The sequence below is a fragment of the Giraffa tippelskirchi genome, chromosome 2, assembly GCF_054371585.1.
Source record: "Giraffa tippelskirchi isolate mGirTip1 chromosome 2, T2T-mGirTip1v1.2.pri, whole genome shotgun sequence".
NCBI lineage: Eukaryota > Metazoa > Chordata > Mammalia > Artiodactyla > Giraffidae > Giraffa > Giraffa tippelskirchi.
The window spans coordinates 205,260,391-205,276,016 of NC_137276.1; the positions used below are offsets into that span (position 1 = coordinate 205,260,391).

General features: G+C 34.8%; 1 protein-coding gene across 3 annotated transcripts in view; it reads left to right on the plus strand.

Annotated features, from left to right (window-relative positions):
• ROBO1 (roundabout guidance receptor 1) overlaps positions 1-15,626 on the plus strand; it is a 1,242,585-nt gene that overhangs the window by 1,173,729 nt on the left and 53,230 nt on the right. For 2 of the 3 annotated variants that reach the window (XM_081552494.1, XM_081552499.1), the window contains exons 13-17: positions 499-620; positions 1,476-1,707; positions 2,655-2,776; positions 6,171-6,342; positions 10,430-10,627. In XM_081552494.1, coding sequence (XP_081408620.1) covers positions 499-620; positions 1,476-1,707; positions 2,655-2,776; positions 6,171-6,342; positions 10,430-10,627 — 846 coding nt within the window. Of the gene's footprint in view, positions 1-498; positions 621-1,475; positions 1,708-2,654; positions 2,777-6,170; positions 6,343-10,429; positions 10,628-14,728; positions 14,756-15,626 lie in introns of all 3 variants that reach the window. The other variant, XM_081552483.1, reaches the window with a different exon arrangement.

The following is a 15,626-nucleotide window of genomic DNA, read 5'->3' on the forward strand; positions in this document are numbered from 1 at the left end:
ATCTTATAAGATGAGGGGTGTCTAATTTCTTTTTGTGCTTGCTTTTCACTTAGGTGTTTCCATTCTCCTCGTTACTCATCTACTGCGTCACAAATCCTGGATATCTCCTTTCTTGCATACTTAGAATCACTACAGAGGATTATGTAACTCAGAGGGGATTGCACTAAGCTGTTCATCCTAGGCAAGAAAGTGATCATTACATGATAGGAGGAGCCCTCAAACACTGATATTTGCCGTTGTTATTTTTGCCACCTGCTCTGTTTTGCTTTCTATATGCCCTCTGCTTGTTATCTCTCTCTGTATGCCCTGTCCTCCTGATTCTAGTAAAAAGGTTAAGTTCCTATTTTATTCTGTAGCACAGATTGGAATTATTCTTCACAGTTGGAATGATTCTTCTTTTCTGAGATTTTCTATGAATGAAAGGATTGTTTCCCCGTGTTTTTATTCAAGTCAGTAACATTGTCTAGGCTTTGACACAGTTTTCTGGGATTGTTGCAGATGTTCCCCCAACCAGTCAGGGGGTGGATCACAAGCAGGTCCAGCGAGAACTGGGAAATGTTGTACTGCATCTCCACAACCCCACCATCCTTTCCTCCTCTTCAATCGAAGTGCACTGGACAGTGAGTCATTGTTGCTGTTGTTATATTTGATCTCAGTTTTAATAAGCAGATGACTTTTTGGAGATCATTATATGAAAAATATGCATATATATAACAGATAGTTAAATTATATATTTCTGTTTCTTGCTTCCCCACTAATGATAATCTTATAATGTAAACATTGTTTGTTGTGGTAGCTATGAAATGGTTTTAAACAGAGAAAAACGTCATCTTGCATGCATTTTATATTATGCTGCAGTAATGAACTGGGTTGGGAAGATCCCCTGGAGGAGGGCATGGCAACCTACTCTAGTATTCTTGCCTGGAGAATCCCATGGACAGAGGAGCCTGGTGGGCTATGGTCTATGGGGTCGCAAAGAGTCAGACATCACTAAGTGACTAAAAACACACACAATGACCTTTACCAGTCTCAAAGGAAACAAGCTATATATTCCTAATACTCTTCAAAAGAGTATATATAACTTCTAGAATTATTAACATATGACAGTTTTTAACTAAGAACTGTTTCTAAATAGCATTAAGTAGTCTTTTAAAATTAGAAAATGGAAAACACATGTTTCCTCATCCCCTTGACACTCTGACTTATCTCTAGATGTCTACCAGGGAACTGCCGTGGTTTGCCACATTTCTGCATAAAGCATAGAAATTAATAGCTAATATTATACATTAAACTGGAAAAGTAGACAGATTACAAAAGATAGTGATTTGTTTTTTATATTCTACTTCATATAGACTAGAAAACTGTGAGATGAAGCCAGGTAGAATTTTTTTTCCTCTTTTCACATTAATTTTCATGATTTTCTAAAAAGTCAATGGAAGGCATGAGTGATTGCATTTTATTTGTCATTGTAATAGGTGGACCAACAGTCTCAGTATATTCAAGGATACAAAGTTCTTTACCGCCCATCTGGAGCCAACCATGGTGAATCCGAGTGGTTAGTTTTTGAAGTGAGGACCCCAACCAAAAATAGTGTGGTTATCCCTGACCTCAAAAAAGGAGTCAACTATGAAATTAAGGCTCGTCCTTTTTTTAATGAATTTCAAGGAGCAGATAGTGAAATTAAATTTGCCAAAACCCTAGAAGAAGGCAAGTATAATGAAATGTGTGATGACTATGCATTGCAATACTTTCATTAGGCTTTTATTAACTTAATTGAAATTTTTTAATGGTAATAGTGACATTATTAACTGTCTTGGTAGTGAGCTTTATATTTTGTTAATAGAAGTTATTTAATAGAACTACTAAAAACTAAAGTCTGTAATACTTGACTTGCTTTAATAGTGGCCTATATAAACATGTGCAAATGTGAACATTGTATTACTTAATGACATATCTTGGATATATCTAACTATTCAGAACTAAAATTCACATTTAAAGATGTAATTATCCTCAATATGCTTGTCTTTCCATTAATTTTTTCATTCATTTATCAAATGTTATTTTGAGTGATGATTTATAAATAAAGTGAGTAATGTCTTGGTTTGCCCAGGACCTCCTGGGAGTAACATTTTATGCCTTATGTCCCTAGAAACCCCTCAGCTCTACACAAACCAGTATGTTTAGCCACTGTGTAAATTAAAATTAGTATTTACATAAAGGTTACAAGTTACATGTCACAAGTATAATCTTTAAAAATAACAAGAATTATTCCTAAATTGTTCCTTTGATTATAGTAAATTATAATATAGTTAATGTCATGGATGGTTATTGTTTATACTTTTGAACATTTTAGGGAGAACATGGGACTATGGTAGGAGAGAGAGGAATTCTCCTGGAATGTTTTGTGGAGATAATCTATATAACTTTGATTATAGAAGATTCACAGTAACAATAGGTTAGCAATATTGAGGAAACATTTAAATAGTTTGGGATTAATCAGACTTGGATGAGATACATCTTTAAACATATATATATACACATACATATATATAGAGACATAAACTTTATATGTTTTGTTTAATGGTTTAAATGCCTGCTTTCAATGTTTTCTAGTATGCTTATTTATAAACCTACTCTTTAAAACAATTTAATAGCACCCAGTGCCCCACCTCAAAGTGTAACTGTATCAAAGAATGATGGAAATGGAACTGCAATTCTTGTTAGTTGGCAGCCACCTCCTGAAGATACTCAAAATGGAATGGTCCAAGAGTATAAGGTAAATACATGTAGAGTAAAAAAGCAACCTTGGTTATATTGTTCATGGATATTTGGCGCCATCTGCTGGTGTGCACAGCAACATAAATTATTTTTTAAATACTCGCCTGTTTAGTCAATAATTGTAAAATACTTTTTTCTTAAGCCATTTGAAAAAAATAATAATTTAAAAGAGAGTATTTACCTGTTCACAGTATATATAAGTGCTCACCCAAACAACACATGTAAAGGCTAATCAAAATTTCTTTTTCCCCCCCCAAATCCAGCTTAAATGCATTTGCAGAATTAGTTTGCCCCATGAATTGTATCAGATAATGGTTTCTTTCTTTCTTTTAACACATTTGGAATTTTATAACATTGGAGTTAAGTTGGAAAAATTATTTTAGTGTGCCTGAAAATTTTTTAATAAATTTGTTTTCATCTTTCATCATCTCTGAACAAAATTTTATGTCTCAGAGGAAATTCAGTTTTAAATTTCTATATATGTTTGAATGAAATTTTTTAAACATACAACATATTGAAAGTGATTTAATTCAGTGATTCTAAATAATTATTTTTACCTGTGAAGTTAATCGTCTCTAATCATTGAATTTAGAAAGGCTTACCTAGATTAATTTCAAGCAAATATATTCAAGCATGCCAGGGTAGAATAAAGTTAAATTAGGGACATGAGATTTATCCTATTAATGAATAAGCATTATAGCACAGTCTTAATGAGCTATGTTAAATGAGTAAATGATAGATTGAATTAGGGAAATCACACAAGAGAGTAAATTTCACTTGAATTTTTTTCAATATGTATGTAAATACATTACATACTAGAAGACTTTTAACTGCAAAATGTATATTTTTATAGACGGTGCCTTATATGTCCATGATACCTCAGTATTTTTCTAGTTACTAGTTAAATTATATTTACTGAATTGTCTCATAAATGTGAAAGCTTACCTGTTTCTATTGACATGAAATTGATGCTGAGAAAGTAAATACACGTTTACCTTCTACAGGTAATTGCATGCTGACATCAGAATTACTTATGGAATCATTTTCCAAATATAAGTGCGTGGCCACCATTCTGAAAGATTCTGATTCAGCATCTGTGGGCCCTTGTTTATATACTTTGGTAGATCTTTCCAGGTGATTTTGATATGCACTTTTGGGTAAGGCCCAAATAAAGACCATAAATATACTTCTGAGTACCAAAATAATTTGTACGATGACCAAATATACTGAGTTCAATTTTAGGTATAACATTTTATTTTAAAATGACTTTTAAAAGCAAACTAAAAACCTCTTTATGAATTTGTGTATAATTTAAAGGGGTGACATTTTTTTAAAGTATTTAAAATACTGTTATAAACGCACTGTGTGTATTTTAGGCTATTTGAAATTGGATCTTCTACTTTGAGTCATTAATAGCTAAGAGTCTCTACACTTTGAAGAACTTTCTCATGAGTTTCAAGATTATTTCAATACTGGAATGCTATGGTTCAGTCTGGAAAAATAAACTGTTATAGAGATTTTTAAGCATATAAAATAAGGTGATGTCTCAGCTCTCAAGCAAAATTGTGTTAATGTAGGCATTTTCCCCTAAGAGTCAAAACTCATTTCTCTCCTAAAGAAATGAGAAAGGGTGGATTTCACTTAACTTCATGGTCAATTTAAAATAATAAAATGCCTTTCACAACCTGATTGACTGGTACAAAATCAGTTTGTGGCTTTGGTTCAGCTGTGTAATGTAATTGGGGGGAAAAAATCACAAAGGACTCTTTATTTCCAAATGATCAGACCCTGGTATAGAGTCTGACCATTTGTTGGTATTATGCATTGAAACTATATTAAAATAATATTAACTTTCAAAGAAAAAAATTTAAGATTTTTGCCTATGTGAAAGAGGACACTGACATTCTTATATTCATTTTAAATCCCATTTCCTATTACAGTTTAAACAATAGGCTACTTGAAAATAATCCTGCATCTTGCTCGAGGACATCATAACGAATACAGAGCATGTTTTACTACTGCATGGATCATTTTCTTATAGAAATTGAGTCCAGATACTGTCATGCATCATATCCAAGATCTACAACATTGCAAAAGATCACTCTAATAATTCAATAATCCTTTAGAGAAATTTAAATTAAGGATTATAGCGTAGTTCGGAAATGTTAATTTCCTAAAAATAATTTCCTACCACAAATATCGTCAAAGTTAATGAGACATACGATAATTTTCTTATTAGGAGAATTATTTTTCTTTCAAATCAAGTATGTATTGTTATAGGTCTTGTATTTTATCAAAAACTAATTAATATCACCATAAATATAAGATCAGAGTGCTATTTTTCTTTCATTGATAATAGTTCAACATACCATAGATGGAATAAATCTTAGGATGATCCTCACTCTTTATGTTCAGTTTTATTTTATTTATTTTTTAGGTCTTGGTGGTCTGGAACACATATTCCAGGAAAAGACTTCCTGTGATAGGTCCTGGCTCCATCTCTTTATTTATTATGAACTTTTTATATTGTATTGGGGTATAGCCAGTGAACAATGTTGTGATAGTTTCAGGTGAACAGCCAAGGGACTCAGCCATGCATACACATGTATCCGTTCTCCTCCAAACCCCCCTGCCATCCACGCTGCCACATAACATTGAGCAGAGTTCCATGTGCTAAATGTGTCCTTGTTTTATTTTTAAAAACCATGTTTATGCCAAGATAGTTTAGATTATTCAGAAACTCTCTCTCTTTTTAAATCAACTGCTTCTTGGTTTTGACATAAAAAGTGGTGGCGCTGTGATAGCACCAGGTAATTTTATCCCAGAGAACTGTTGAAGTAAAGTATTAGACACACAGTTTCCCACTCATTTTTGTTTTGTGATATCTGGTCAACTAGTATTATGTCTAGTCCATAGTAGAAATGCAAATAGTGAATGATGATAGGTAAGTTACTGTTCTTTATCTGGATATATACAGGTTTTTGCAAGTTCCTTTTATCTTTTTCTGGCTTGTAATACGTAGGTGTTTTTTGTTTTTTGTTTTTTTTGGTTCTTTTTTTAAAAAGCAAATTCTGTTGATAAGCATTGATAAGAACCAGGGTCTTTGTAGAATCATTTGTAGAATTGCCTGATATAATCCTTTGTAGAAACATTTGTAGAATCACTTGATATAATCCTTTAAAAGTATATAAGAAAGTTCAAAGAGGTTTTTAACGTACTACTTACACAAGGTTTGACAGGGAGCGTCTTCTCAGAGCTAGATCTAGGGTAAGATGACTTTTGAAACTTCCCATATTAGGTTCATGATAGATCTGAACTCTGTTTAGGTCTAAAATGACGACACTATGTTGATCTTTAGATTAACTTACATAACTGTCGTGTTCCTCTTACAGGTTTGGTGTCTTGGCAATGAAACGCGGTATCATATAAACAAGACAGTAGATGGTTCCACCTTTTCTGTGGTTATTCCCTCACTGGTTCCTGGGATCCGATACAGCGTGGAGGTGGCAGCCAGCACGGGGGCCGGGTCGGGGGTGAAGAGTGAGCCACAGTTCATCCAGTTAGGTGAGTACCAGTGCGGATCTGGTTGGAAAGACTTATCACTGTACCCGTTGTCCTCCTTTTCTTTTTTGTACGTAGTGGAGGCAACCAATGCAAGTTGCACAGACTATGCAATGTGGCGATAGAATTACAAAAATAATATTGTTAGCTTTATTTTATCTGTCTATAATATCACAACTAAATTTAAACTTATCCAAACAAACATTTTAAATGGTATTTTGAGCAAAAGGCTGTAAATATTCAGTGTCATCCTTTTTCTGTCCTATTGAATTTTTTTTTTTCCATCTGTTCAACAAATAGTATTAATTGAACACCAATGAGACCTCCTCAACTTTCCTGCTGTCTCCATGGTAAAGAATCTGTCTGCAATGCAGGAGACCCAGGTTTGATCCCTGGGTAGGGAAGATCCCCTGGAGAAGGAAATGGCAACCCGCTCCAGTATTCTTGCCTGGAGAATCCCTTGCACAGAGGAGCCTGACAGTCCACGGGGTCGCAAAAGAGTAGGACAGGATTTAGCAACTAAACAACAACAAAGGATACCTCAGGGAACAGGAAAGATGTGGTTTGGGTAAAAAAAAATATTTCTATGCAAAACTTAAACTAAGTATTAGAAGTTTAGAGCAATATGCAATTTATATTTGCCATTTTTGTCTATTTAAAATTATATTGCATGTAATAACAAAAGATAGACTGAGATAAAGAGTACTGAAATATGCTCTATGCTAGTTACTTAGAAAGTTAAAAATACAATGTGCTTCAAAACTGGTTAGAGGAATAAAAAACTGGCAGAACATTTAGTTGCCATACTTCGTTATAGCAACATAAACATAAAATTCAAATTATCAAACGGTTACCAGTCAAATCTAAAAGAAACAACAACAACAAAAAAAACAGCAACAAAATTATAAATGGAAGGGGGAGAGAAAAGGTGTTAAGAGATGTTTAAGAGACGATATTTAAATTTCAGGGTACTGAGAAGCATATAGTCAACTTTGTTCCTTCCAGGTCAGAAGTTAAGAATTAGCAGTATTTTATGCCAGTTGCTAAATTATGAAAAAGAATCAGATACATGAATCTTCGTATATCGCAAATAAGTATGTAGTATTGTTTCATGTTGATAATATTGATGACATCTTAGAAATTATCTCAGAACAAAATTAAGAAACATTCTACTTTTAATGAACTTTGTTGCTGTACATAAGGAAATTTACATTCAATTTGGAAACTGTTGTTAATGTTCCACTGTCAAGATAATCCTAGCTGCTGTACCAGATACACTTACAGAATTTCTGTAAAGTAACACAGAGTCCACCTGAAGTCCAGCGATTGTACACGTGGAGAGTCTCAGGCTCATGTGGCTTCCAAGGTTGACCCTGGGCCAGCAGAAAGGAAGAAAAGAAACGCACAGTGTGGGGCAAGGTTTAAATGGTACCATGTCTGGAAATTGTGCATGTCACTGCTGCACAGAGCTTGGTTTTGTGATTCCAAGCAGATGAATGGGAACACTGAAAAATCAGGTCACTGGCTAGGGAGTTACCCCCTGACAGCTCTATGCTATGAGACAACCATTCAAGCCTTTAGTGGAGAGCTTGTCACCTCTGCTGGAGACATGGGCCAGAATTTAATTCTGAGAATATCTTTTACCTTTAATACTTTTTTTTCGACAGAGATTATTATATGCACAACTTTTGAGCAAAAAAAAAAAAAAAAATAGCTTCATGGTTTTATTTCTGGTTCATTTATTCCAAATTTTTAAGCAGTATAGAAAACAATTTTTTAAAAATTGCTTGATGCATCTGTTACAGTGTTACCTAAGGTATGGGAGAAAACAGTCTAAACATAGGTCTTTTTACTCAAATAGTTGCCTAGTTTTGTGAAAAGTTAGTATTAACTTACTAAAATTAAAATTAAAAGTTACATGGCAATGACCCTGTACATTGTCATGTCATTTGCCTATTTTTTTTAATAATATATGAGTTCTAGTTCTGGGTTTTCAAAAATGAATTGGAAAAAAGGACCATGTGCAACTTTATTTATTTAAGATTTAAATCATAGGATTTAAGGATCAAATTGGTTTTCTTGAAATTATAAATGTGTTCCAGTTTTCCATATCTTAATATAGCCTCAGCTGCAGTGAGACAAAGACTGAGATAGAGAAGGGCCATTTTAATTCATTAGTCACACCTCACTTTATTCTGTTAAGCCCATCTGGTCGCCTGCATGGAACCCCTCTTAGCTGTCTTCATAAAATCTGAAGCCACCCAACTTAACTTTGCACAAATAGCCATGAAATCTATAAACCATCAGATACAAAGGGTGTATTAGAAATAAAAAGAATAGATCGGCTTGGTGAACTTTCAGAGAACGAAGTGCTCTTAGGATAACCATAGATAAAAGAGTCTGGAACATGAAATGATACTTTCAGTCAAGAAACAGTTGAAGGCAGGTAACAGCAACTGCTTGTGAAAATAGATTTTTCAGCCTTGACCCTCTGTAGAATGAAATCTGGAATTCTGTTTAAGAAAAAGGTAAATAAAAAACACACCATACACAATACGCATAGCAATTTAGCTCTATATAGAAAAGGCTATTTCCCTAAGGTTGTTTCCTTAGCCTTGGAATGCTATTTATTTTACCTGCCAGTGTCTTATCAGAAAGCAATATCTTTTAATAAGAAAAAAATCTGTATTTTTTTCTATTTGAGAAATATTATTCATAAATAATGAGTTATTCCAATTATTTTTCTGGAAAAAAAAAGAGTTTTGGACTGGAACAAATGTTTCTACTTTAAAGCAGGTGGTTTTAGCAGAACAATTTTAGAGTCAAATGATTTAACAATTGTAAGAAAGCACCAATTCTAATGAAATAGGCAAACGCCTTCCTGTTTGACCAGATGTTATAGGGGAAGAACATTAAGCCTACAGATACAGATAGTAAGTAATCCTTACAGATAGTAAGAATTCTGCCACTGGGCATCCTCAGCATTGGCATCACTTAGTGCCCACAAAGTAGGTTATTCCTTGATGATAGAGGAACAGCTTCCAGACTTCTATAGACTTTGCAGACTGCTCTGTGTGACTTGGCAAAATGGTGGGCTTGAACGATGAGTCTCTTAGTAGGTTGAAACATAAATGTAAACTAAGTAAATTTTAATAGCCATAATTCCATCAATCTTAAATTCTTGAATCAAAATAGCTGAGAGAAAATAGGAGCCTTTTCGACTATTCATAACGCTTGATAATCTTGTCCATATTTAATGTTCTTATAGCTGTCTCTGGCCATGGTTATTATTTTTAAAAAAAGTTTTCTGTAAGAGTTCCATGGCGGTTCAGTGGTTAGAACTCAGCATTGTCACTGCTGAGGGCCCAGGTTTAAGCCCTGACTGGGGAGCTAAGATCCCACAAGTCACATGCTGTGGCCAGAAACATAATAAAAATTCCATTTTTTTAGAAAAAATGACTTTTTTGTAGTTCTTTCAATGATAACAAAATCTCAGTTTTTCATTGGTTTTTAATGATCTTGAACTTTTATAGACCCATCTGAACATTGTTTCAAATAATGTGTTTCTGAGGTAGTTAAGAGTCTTAGACTATTCAATGGTGAGGGAGAGCAGATGCACACCACACACACACACACACAAACACACACACACACAGTCCATGGGGCTGCAAAAGAATCAGATACAACTTAGCAACTAAACAACAACAATTCAGTACTCCTTATTTGTATTCTTGGGTTAAAGTATTTCACTTTTTAGAAGTGTAATTTGTATTTATCTCAGTTTGCCCTGAAAATCCCATCAGTGAACTGCAGTTTTCTGGAGTAAAATATAGAAATTGTGGGCTATTATCTTTGTTTTTAAATATATTCCATAAAATTATTGTATTTGTTTTGAATTCACTTAAATAAAGTGAATGTATTCTTATGCAGAATGAACTCTTTTAACTGACAATAGTGCATGTTGCAATGAAAAGCAGAAATTATTGTCCAAAAATTGACAACATAATGATGGCCACTTTACGTATATAAGCATGTGTTTATTGTCTCACTGAGTTTTAACCCCGAATGAACCCAAAGATGGCTTTTTCAGATTCTCATGGAAACCCCGTGTCACCTGAGGACCAAGTCAGCCTCGCTCAGCAGATCTCAGACGTAGTGAAGCAGCCGGCATTCATCGCAGGAATTGGGGCTGCCTGTTGGATCATCCTTATGGTTTTTAGCATCTGGCTCTATCGACACCGAAAGAAGAGAAATGGGCTGACTAGTACTTATGCGGGTATCAGAAAAGGTATTACTTTTCCTAAATTTTTCATATTTTTCTATGTTTACATAACTCTTGATTTTAGTATATGACTCTAAGTTATTCTTGATTTTATATCTATATATACATATGTATCCTATATTAGTTTTTTTAATGTAGAAAAATTTACGAAACTGCTTTTATTTTATTGCAATATCTAGGTATAAACTCCACTTGGATATCAGTACTACAATAGGACTTATCTGTTTCAGGCTGAATTTCTTTAAAATATATTTCACCAGGGTAGGTCTAGACTTGGTTATGATACCATTTCCTTGTTTTCTTAGGGAATTATTTTATTGCTTTATATCCTGGAGGAAAATTTTTAGTCTCCATGTCTTAGGAATTATAAATCCAAGCTTTGGACTGTCATACAACTTTAAAAGTAGTGTTGTTCCCCTTTGTGAAGCGAAAGAGATTGTTTATAAATAATTATATTTCTGATTATTTATAAAATAATTGTTTCTTAATGAATATAGAATGCATGAATGAATAATGTGCTTCAGTTTGCAGAGAGAGAACACTTAGTACTTTTTTATTGTTATGTTTAAAGTTGAAGAGCTGAATATGTATATACTGTTGATGGACAATGATGATTTTGATAAAAATGTATCTGCAGTTTAGAAGAGAAAGTTTATTTGGCTAAAATTATTTACAATTTTAAGGATGAGCCCAATAGGCTGAGGATTTCACAGACACTTTTGCCACGTATTCTCAAAGTCTGCAGATTGGTGGTTCATATTTTTCATTTCCTGATGAGTTTGTTATCGCTCTCAGACAGATAATCCTTTCCCCCTTCTCTCCTCAAATATCTTCATCAACTCTGGGCTGTCAACAGGGTGATTGTAAGTTTTCAGCCCACAGGCCCACTTTATTTCTTTAGTCCAACTAAATTATTGACATTGCTCCTTTGGGTCTCAAAATTGTCCTGGTTTTTGGATGGCAGGGTATACATCCACCCTAGTTATAGGGTCTATAAATCTAAGACAACACTTTTGCTGCAAAGGAGATTTAAAGAGGAGGACTAGTAAATACCCACTCCCACTGTCACCCTCCTTTATAAAAAAATTGTCTACATATTTCCTAAGTGAACATTTCCCACATGGCGTGGCCATGACATTTCTCTGAGCAATGATATGGCAAAGTCAGAATTTTTTAGTGCTAGTTAGACCTTTTCTCAATGAAAAGTCCTATTGAATATCCCTCTGAGCTTGTGAAACAGTCTGAGACAACAGTCTAAAATATTTGTGCTCTTGATCACAAGGGGTCTTGGCAAGAAAGAGTCAACACAAATTCATCACCCACACTGTGGAAATCAATGCACGTGCCTCTGGCCCATGGCTCCACAGCAGTCTCTTTATGTACATACATTTGCCTTAGCATTATCATCCTTAAATATGTTTTTTTCAGATATGTGTCCTATGTCAATATTAAAGCAAAAATGTCAGTATCCCTGCCTGTGAAACGGAAAATGGGGGCTGGGAGGTTACTGCGAAGAGACTGGGTGCTCATCACACATTCAAAGGAGAACAGTGTCAGGGCCATGCATTACCGTATAAACTTTGGCCAAAAAATAAGGCGGAGAAGGGGTTTGTGGGTGTCTGTGTGTTGTGGAGCAGGGCACAGGCGGGCTGTTGGGAGTCGTGTTTTGAAATCCCATTTGAATGAGGAAAAGTGACTAATTAACATCTAGATGGAAAATCTTTTGAATTTCTGGGGATTTTGTGATTTTTATTGCCATGAGTATGATAGCTATGCAGTTGTAACACTGGAATGCTCTCTCTTGTCTTGAAACCTAAATATATGACATGAAGCCTTCTTCCCTCCTGAAATGTTTCTTTTCTCTTACTAATGCACTTTAAGCATGCTGGGAAATGCCTATGTGCTCTTTCTGCAAAACCTCTTAAACTAATATTGTCCTTTTAACTAGCTCATGTTAAGCAGAAATCATAGAACATAATCACAAATGTAATGGGTGAGCATTTGATTCTGCTTTCCTCAGTTTGCCTTTTTGGCACTTTTTCATATTTCTGGTTCTATGCAATTTTAAAACGTGAATTCTGAATTCCTAAATTGACTGTGCCCGAAACAATGCTGGTCATCCTAAGAAAAAAGGAAGTGAAGTATTTAAAAGAAATCAATGTGAAGGAGCCTATTGTCCTGTGAAACATCAAGCCAGAGTGTGACTTTGGGTAATAGTGAGCATTTTTAACATTTTCCCCCTACATTTATCTGTAGGTATTTCCTCTGCTTGTACCCTTTGTCCACATAGTGCACCCACATCAGTGGATAAAATGATTTATTACTGGAAGCTTTGAGATTTAAGTTGTCCTTTGGTGAACCAGCTGTAAAAATTTCATTTAGATGGACCTCTTTTCATCTCTTCTTCCATTCCTTAAACTGAGGTTAGCAGTTGGCTAGGAGTACTGCCAAGGACCTTTCATTTTTTTCCCTGTGTCCTTGTGATTGCAAATTAATGTTCAGGCACTCCATTCTTGCTTGAGTACCTTTACTTTCAAATGTATGTCTTTTATATTTTTTATGAGGACGAGTTACTATTGCTCTGAATTTTTGATTGTAGCTAAATTACATTGACTCTCTGAAAAGACCTGACTGAAAGAAAACACAATGGAATTCTTAAGACAGAGACTGCTATGCAGTGAAAGAAGACAGTATATAAACTCGATCCCCAGCATTGAGGGTTTTTTTTTTTTTTTTTCTTCCTAGTATGCTCAGAGATAAAATGGTTTGGTAAGAAGTGACAGTTGTAAAGGATGCTATGGCATTCAAGTCTGCAACCCCAGTGCTCTAATCCTAAAGTAAATTTCTTGTGGACGTTCAAATATGAAGTGGAAAATACATTTTTGGCAGCTTTTTGATCCATGATAAGTAATCAGTATTCTAGTTTGTGTGTATTAAGGATTTCTTAAAAGCAAATTTTAGTCTTCAAGGGAGTAATGTAGATTCTCTTGCTTTCTTTACCAGAACAGTGTTTACTTTAAATTAATGTAAAGAGCTTGGGAAAAAAAAGTCAGCCTCCTCCCTCTATGAAATGTCATGGAAATAACTCTGGTGTTATCCAACAGCCAGGAATGGGAGAAGATAGGAAAAGTGGGGGAGGCAAGAATGCTACTTTTGAGGTCTGCAGTTCAATTTCAGGCATTATTGATTAGATTAAGATTTATAACTGCAGAGAGTGAAGATTTTCAGAGGGGCATTATTGTTCTATTGTTTAGCTTTGGGTGTGCTATTTTTTAAAAATGCTCAGCCTACTTCTAGAAAGCTTCTAAGTATCAACTATAATAGCAGAATTAAAGTTAAAACCCCCTATATGTTCTGTCCATTCACAAATTTCTATGATGATAAAAATGTAGCAATACACTCTTTATGTTAAGCCGTCAGGCATTTCTTATCAGCAAAACAGTTCAGTTTTATGGTTTTCTTTGTTCCCGTTCTTTCTTTGCTTGCTTTCTTCCTTCTTTCCCTTTTCTCTTTTCTGTCTATCTTCTTCCCTCCCTCCTTTTCTTGCGGTATTTTTCCTTTCTTCTTTCGGTCTTCTTTCTACCTTTCTTTCTTTCTGTCATTCGGTCTCTCCTTCCCTCTGTCTGTATCCCTGTCTCTCTCCTGGTGATGAATGCTCAAGTGCACCTATTATATTAGTTAGTCCACTTTAATAAGCATTTACTTTCAGATTTCTAGATAAGGTTAGGCAAGACCCTGATAATACTTGTTTAAGAACCCATTATCCAGTGTTTGGAAATGATTAATAGTAGAGGATTCCTGTTTGTACTAAAGCCATGAGCTAAGTCTCTACTACTAAAAGCAGGGGTCACCCGCAGGCTAATCCAGCACAGTCCCCACCCGTCTCCTGCCCTAGAATGTCAGAGGCTTCGAAATGGTACCTGCAGAGACAAGCTTCTTTTTTACCCTCAGATTTGGTTTTATTCACATAGCAGAGTGTCAGAACTACTGGCTTAGTTATTTACATTTGTTTTATGTTCAGCTGTCTGCTTGATTTATACTAATGTGATATGTTCCCTTTCTCTCTTCAGCTTAATAACTGGTTTATATTTTGTTTTGATTTTTCAGTCCCGTCTTTTACCTTCACACCAACAGGTATATATTTGCGCTTACCCTCCTCCTTTCCTTTGTTAGTTCGGCATGTGTTGTACTATTGTGTTGCTGTTTTTATTTCATTTTCCGCAGTAAGCTGGGGGTAAAGGACTTACAATGGAAGACAGTACTTCATTGACTCATGCCAGGCATGCACTTGAAGTAGAAATGGTTGGTGTTGCTTGTCATCACTTCAATGCAGTTGTTTATTCATGACTCTACAGTGCATCTGAGCCTTGTTTGCATGTGTTTCATTAGATAGGCACACTGTTTCTACCCTCAGCATGATTTAACATGCTAATGATCAATTGATTATTTTAGACTTGGCAGTGCATTTTTTTCCCCTTAACTTAAGCTTTCTGGATTTCCAACAATTTTCTCTCCCAAGCAATTCTCTATCCATAGAATCAACATTCGTAAAGGTAACCAAAATATACAGCACATTTGAAAGATAAAACTTTTCATTTTCCCTAAGTTCAAGTCCTAATATTCTGTTCTATTCTGTTTCTTTCAAAGAGGGTCCTCTTCTTTCGCATCACCTTTAGTAAAAATGTACCTGTGGTCCTGCCTCCTCGGTTTTAATCCAGTTATTATAATCACTGGAAGCAGTTATCTCTCCTTAACAGACTCCCAGTCTGGAGTTCTTCTAAGTAGCAGAATTTGGCAGCTTTTAGAAACATATTTGTTCTTAGAAAATGTGTCTGTATTTACAGAAAAGCTAATATTCTTAACCCCTTGACTAACTATGTGCAAATCATTTTTGGTCATGGCTAAATTTTATACCCATAACTTATTAAGCTGACAATGCTTTCAGGGGTATTAAAATATATTTTCACTATGTATACATGTCTGATGAAAATATAATGAGAAGTAT